Source organism: Miscanthus floridulus, chromosome 7, assembly GCF_019320115.1.
Source record: "Miscanthus floridulus cultivar M001 chromosome 7, ASM1932011v1, whole genome shotgun sequence".
In the NCBI taxonomy this organism is placed as follows: domain Eukaryota; kingdom Viridiplantae; phylum Streptophyta; class Magnoliopsida; order Poales; family Poaceae; genus Miscanthus; species Miscanthus floridulus.
This window is the reverse complement of record NC_089586.1, coordinates 132,573,418-132,579,417: the sequence shown is the minus strand read 5'-3', so window position 1 is coordinate 132,579,417 and position 6,000 is coordinate 132,573,418. Positions and strand designations below refer to the sequence as shown.

General features: G+C 51.5%; 1 protein-coding gene across 1 annotated transcript; it reads right to left on the bottom strand.

Annotated features, from left to right (window-relative positions):
* Window positions 1-1,295: 1,295 nt before the first annotated feature.
* On the bottom strand, window positions 1,296-2,859 carry LOC136464861 (2'-deoxymugineic-acid 2'-dioxygenase-like). Its single transcript, XM_066463808.1, has 2 exons — window positions 2,502-2,859; window positions 1,296-2,376 (listed from the first exon to the last, which is right to left on the bottom strand). The coding sequence occupies exons 1-2, from the start codon at window positions 2,694-2,696 to the stop codon at window positions 1,519-1,521; spliced, it is 1,053 nt and encodes a 350-aa protein (XP_066319905.1). The 5' UTR covers window positions 2,697-2,859; the 3' UTR covers window positions 1,296-1,518.
* Between the last annotated feature and the right edge of the window lie 3,141 nt (window positions 2,860-6,000).

The window sequence follows — 6,000 nt, the reverse complement described above, 5'->3', positions numbered from 1 at the left end:
CATTCTTGCAAAATACCATTACTATTCAATTATTTGGGAATGAGTCATTACTGAAAAATGTCATTTTTACGCATCGAACATGGCTAGGCCCACTTACATACCACTATATTTCCATACTGTCTAGAATACCCCTATGTCCTCCCCTTTGTCTCCGTGAATGACGTGCAGGCCCCACATGTCATATTCTTCCCCGTCTTCCCGTCTCCTTCCATGGCGAGCAGCTGCCACCGTGGCCACACGAAAGCGCATGGGCGAGCAGGCGCCGTGGCCACGACGGGGAGAGCAGGCGGCGCCACTGCCATGCGAACATGCATGCGATCTAGAGAGCCGTCGTCGCGGCCACGCGGGCGCGCGTTCTAGCTGCTGCCGCCGCCGCCACCGCGGCCACGCGGGCGAACTGCTGAACCGCCGTCGCGGCCACGCTTCACCACCCCATGCAGGCTGTGCTCGCTGCGCCAGCCATGGCCCTCAGAGCTTGGCCGCGCACGCACGCCGGCGTGCCACCTCGCGTTCACCTCATCTGCTATTCTGCTAACCACGGTCGCGTGCGCACCGGCGGGCGGACTCCCGCGCCTCGCCGCTCGCCTCGGGCGCCATGCTGCTGGCTTCTGGCTGCGCAGGCCATGCTCGCGAACGCCGACCTACAGCTCGACCAAGCCGGTGTCTGCCACCTGCGTCCGTCTCGCACGCGCTGGTTGTGCATGCTGTGCTCGTCGACTCGCAGCCCGTCGCGCTCTCGCTATTGCCACAGCGCACCACGCGCTCGCCACTACCGCAGCTCGCTTGCGCCGCGGGCCTCGAAGTGCACCTCGTCGGCGAGCCCCAGCCGTCGGTGACAGGGAGAGAGTGGAGGGCAGATGGGCGTTTAGGCAATATAGGAATACAGTGGTCTATAAATGGTCCAACCGTGTCCAAAGCGTATATAATGGCATTTTTCAGACAACTGAAGAATTGTAATGGCTCATCTCCGAATAGGTAAATAGTAACGGTGTTTTTTGATCCACAGGAATTGTAGCAGCACCGAAAAAAAAACCCTGAAATTTGCGCCACAATCGTGACGGCCATCTTGTGCGTCATGGTCTTCGACGCAGCCACAACATCAGTGGCTGGCGGGGGCTGTTAACCAAACAGCCCCATAGTTGGGTCTCGCTAGGCTAGAGGGTGCATTGCTTTGAACTGTCATGTTCGTTTGGTTGATAAGTCATGGCTGAAAGTATTATTGACTAATTTATTTTAAGAAAAAAATACTGTTTATTAACTGAAAAAGTACCATTTATAAAAAAAAACGGGGCGAACGGAACTCCTCTGCTCTGTGGTCCAGCCGCGACATGGTGTCACGTCGGAACAACGTTGCGTTGTACCGCATCGATCTAACGCGACGTAGATAATGACAGCTTTTTCTCGCTTTACAGTTGACACCCACCGGCCAGATCACTAACACGGAACACACACTTCTTGCTGGTTGTTTTTCGGGGGGGGGGGGGGGGGGGGGGGGGCGGCGACGAGACGAGCAGTCAGTCAGCCACTGTGGTTGCGTAACCGCGCCAGGACGGCGTCTCTGTCGCCGTTGGCCGCGGTGTACACGCCGACGAACTCCTGGTACGTGTAGGGCCTGAGAAAGGGCGCCTCTCCCTCCGGCACCATCCCGGCCGCCGGCGACACGACGCAGCCCATCGCGGGCATGACGAACGCGGCCACCGACGTGCGCGGGGCGCGCGCGTTGGTCACCGCGCGGTGCTCGCCGGCGCGCACGCGCCCGTTGGTGACCACCTCCATCTGGTGCCCGAAGTTGACGACGAACGCGCCGGGTGGGGGGTCCACGTCGACCCACCCTTCCCCGTCGCCTTGGTGCCCGTGCCGGTGCCGCCGCCGCGCCTGCAGGCCGCGGACGCCGTTGTCCATGAGGACGGTGACGACGTTGGGGTCGCAGTGCGGCGCGATGCCCAGCGTGAGGCTCGGGTCCGGGCACGCCACGTAGTGGTTCACGTTCATGATCACCGGCCCCGCGGTGAGCTCCCCGCCGGCCTCGAAGTGCGCCTCGTCGGCGAGCCCCATCCCCGACGCGGCGAGCCGCAGCACGCGCAGCGCCACGCCTCTGACCGCCGCCGTGTACGGCTCCAGCGCCCCCGCGAGCCCGGCTGGCTTCTCGGGCCACTGGTGCCTGAACTCCTCGAACGGGTAGCAGCCGATTTTCAGGCAGTCCCTCCAGTACAGGAGCTGCTCCTGCTCCTTGCCGACGCTCGTGTGGAACCGCGGCAGCTTCGTGCTGTCGGTGGAGTAGTGCGCCATCTTCTCCTCCGTCGGGAGCTTGAAGAACTCCTCCGCCGCGCTCATCATGGCGCCCATCACGTCCTCCGGCACGCCGTGGTTGATCACCTGTACGTCAGTCACAGACAGCGCCCAAGGTCTCAGTTCAGCTGGATTGAGAAGCTTCTGAGCAGAGACAGCTCAGCTCCAGGACTGACGAGCGAGTGAGGACGAGCAACTGAAGAATTTCTCACCTGGAAGAAACCAAACTCTCTCCCGGCGGCGACGATCTGCTCCGCCATCCTGTCGGGGTCATCGCCGCCGAGGTCGACTACAGGTATCGCCGCTGCGGAAGACGGCGGCGATCTCCCGGGCCTCTTGTGCTCCGGGAGCACGTAGGACTCAGGAACCGACTGGTAGACGGCGCCATTGGAGAGGGGCTCAGCCATCTCCTTCCTCTGACGGCGGGTTTCTTGCTTCCTTCAGAAGTTCAGATTCAGATGAGCATTTTTTATACAGCGATGAACAGAACAGAAGCATCTTTTGGATTCGTGATTTGACCGCAGCTTGGAAACATGCATTTGTCGTCGCATGGAGTAGCTCTTTACTTTACCACAAGTTGTATTTTTTTTAAGCAAATTAGAAAGTAGTTTTACTATTTGGGCGGCTAATTTTTGCAAGCAAAATAATTATGATATTCGCTTGGGTCAATGGTCATGAATACTTGACGACGCTTCAACTAAAATCCGGCTACACACATTGATTTTTTTTAAATTTTAACATTTTTTGTAAACTAATTTTAAATCTAACGTTGTATATTTTTTTTTTCAAAACTAACACTTTTGGCCGCGCCTATTGCCATGGCGCGGCGAAAAGTCTGTGCCGCGCCATGCATGGTGGCGTGACGGATGGCTGACGTGGCGACGACCGGAAAGGCTGACCGGTGACATGGCAGGGCCTGCCGCGCCATCGATCTTGGTGCGGCAGTGCCGCGCCCTGATCCGTGGCGCGGTAGAGCCGAATATAAGCCCCGCGGCCAGTCCCGCCTGTCCGAGCAGCGAGCCCGCCTGCACGTGCCTGGACACCGCGCCCGCCGCCCGCCCGGCCCTTTGTTGCCGCCTCCCTCCCTCCTCGTCCTCGTTTAAGTTAATGGCATATTTTTTATTTTTGTTTGAATGGTGGATATGAATATTATGAATGTGAGTTAAGGTTATGAGGAAAATTATGTTTGGGAACTATGGGCTACGGTTTGAACGAAGATATTAGTTTGATTTTGTCAATGTTAAGGTTAATTATTTAGTTAGAAGTACGTTTACCATGTATATTTTTGTTGCTATAAGTGTTGGTTATATTATTTTAGTTATAATGCAAATGATTATATTTTACATTAATCTGTGTTGTTTTGATTGATATTTAATTTGAACCGTTTTATTAGATGGAAGACATGTTTCGGGAGTAGTTGTGGCGAAAACGGGGTCATCCTAGATAATTGTACCCCGACGAGTCTAGCAAAGATGTCCTCGTCCCTCCTGAACTCCCTGTCCCTAACTATGACTGTGGTCGTCCGGCCTACGTGTTTCAATCGAGACATCCGGACACAGCGGCTCGTTGCTTCTACACATGCAGTCGTTTTAATGTAAGTAATTATTTCCGTATGTTTGTTTTCTTCATTTGTATTTTTAGGTTACTAATATTTTGGAATTTTATTGTGTAGGCCATGAGAGGTGCTTTTTCTTTCAGCGGGTCGACGGTGCAGACAAGTTTGACCCCAGGTACCTCCTTTTCGACGATTGGTGGAGATGGCGACATCCACGAGAGCACTTCGAGCGGTGGGTTCCACCTCCCCCTAACCCCCCTCCAATGACGGCTAAGGAAAAGCACTTAGCCGTAGTTAGATGACTCGAGGAACCTTCTCTGTACGATTGCGAAGATCGAGCTGTGATAAATCCTGAGAATACGTTGGAGTTTGTGTATCCAAACAAGCATGAAGTAAGTGCAAAGTGTATGTGTTGAAATGTTGAGCTATACGTGTTCATGTACTAATATCACCTTATTTAGGTGTATTCAATGGCGAAATATCGTTTCAAGAAGTGGTTGTATGGTCCTAAGAACCAATGGCCAGAAGAACCTCCAAAGGCAAAGCAAAAGAAGAAAGAAAGGTTAATTTACAAAGCACCTCCAGTCAAGTGCGAATGTGGTGTTAAATCCAACTACGGTCTAGTCCCTTCGAAGTTTGGAATAGGCCATTATTGCGGCCATATAGTTGACTATGATGAGATTGGTTATTTTTATGGTAACCATAAAATTGTATTTTATTTCTTTTGCTAAGACATATATGATATAATTTTTTGCTTGAACAGAGCGCTAGTAAATACAGGTGGGAATGTTATGATGGTCAAGCTAAGTTCTTGAATGAACTGAAGGGGAAGCAAGTAATTGTACGGAAGAGGGAATATAGATCTGACTACGCCAACCTTTTCGTTAAACATCACAAAGACAGAATACATAAGTTTGCTAGACAGCACGATATTTGTAACCCGATCGATGTTGGGCTTGACAAATGGGGATTGGAGAGACGGATGACGTTAGAGGAGGAGAGGGCAAGGAAGGAGGCAAGGGAGGAGACAAGAGTACAGATACAGGTCTTAAACGAGCATGTTGTTGTATTATGTGCCAGTGAGTGCTTAAAAGCCTTTTTTTGTTGCTTGATTTTAAATATAATATAATCGCATTACTAACTGATTGCATTTTATACATGAAGGGATTGGATGCAGCGAGGAACATGCTGTAGAGGTGGTTCATGCAAGGTACGAGAAAAAGAAGTTAGATGAGCACAGAAAGTGAGCTGGTCGCACCGTTGAATCACCGATTGTGTTGTCTGATGAGGGGGGTAAGGATGAGGACGGCACTGCCAGACTCAGCGAGCTCATCGCTCTAGCAGAGGTGGGCTTGCAGGCTAAGGATGACACTGGCAGACTGAGCGAACTCATCGCTCTAGTAGAGGCGGGCTTGCAGGCGAAGGAGGATGACGACGCATTCTTCACTCAGGCCGTAGAGGCCACAGATGAAGTGAATGCCGCTTACTACAAGCAAAAGGTAGACCAGGGCAATACAGGTGAGCCTAGCCACGGCATCAGGGTTGTGGTTGAGGATTGGTACTCGGACGATGAGTTGCTTACTCAGTATGTTTCTGACTGAGGGTTTTTGATAACGTCGTCTGTTAGTTCTATGCTTTATTAATGATCAATGTAGCTATGTACTAGAAATTCTATTGTGTTGTCTTATATTCTATTTGAACTATTGATGTATTGTACCCATGTATCATGTACTCAGATTACCCATGGTCGATCTTAAGTGATCCCATCTGTTTGTATCATGCGTTGAGAATTTCTAAAACAAACATAATCGAGTGAAATTATCTCGAATGCAGCGCCATAGCCCATTGGTTCTATCGCGCCATAGCCTAGGTCCTGTCGCGCCATAGTCCACGGCGCGGCAGTGATGCGCCATATCCACGGCGTGGCAGTGATGCTGACAGAAACCGACCAGCCTCAATTGAGCTGTTGTCGGTGCTGTAAACAACTACAAGTGCTGTCGCGACCATGCGCAAGTTAAAATGAATATGAAGCAAATAAATGGACGACAAGTTGCCACATAACATTTTCATTGGTTCATGAGTCTACAAGTTTCGGATGATAATATAAATGTAATATAAGTTCAACGTAACGAGCTAAGTTCCATGAATGTAAGGAT

What these genes read in the sequence shown, in the direction of transcription:
- LOC136464861 (XM_066463808.1), bottom strand. Translation starts at nt 2,696, where the DNA reads ATGGCTGAGCCCCTCTCCAATGGCGCCGTCTACCAGTCGGTTCCTGAG. An exon ending in GAGAGTTTGGTTTCTTCCAG is followed by an intron (nt 2,377 to 2,501) that starts GTGAGAAATTCT and finishes ACTGACGTACAG; the next exon opens with GTGATCAACCACGGCGTGCC.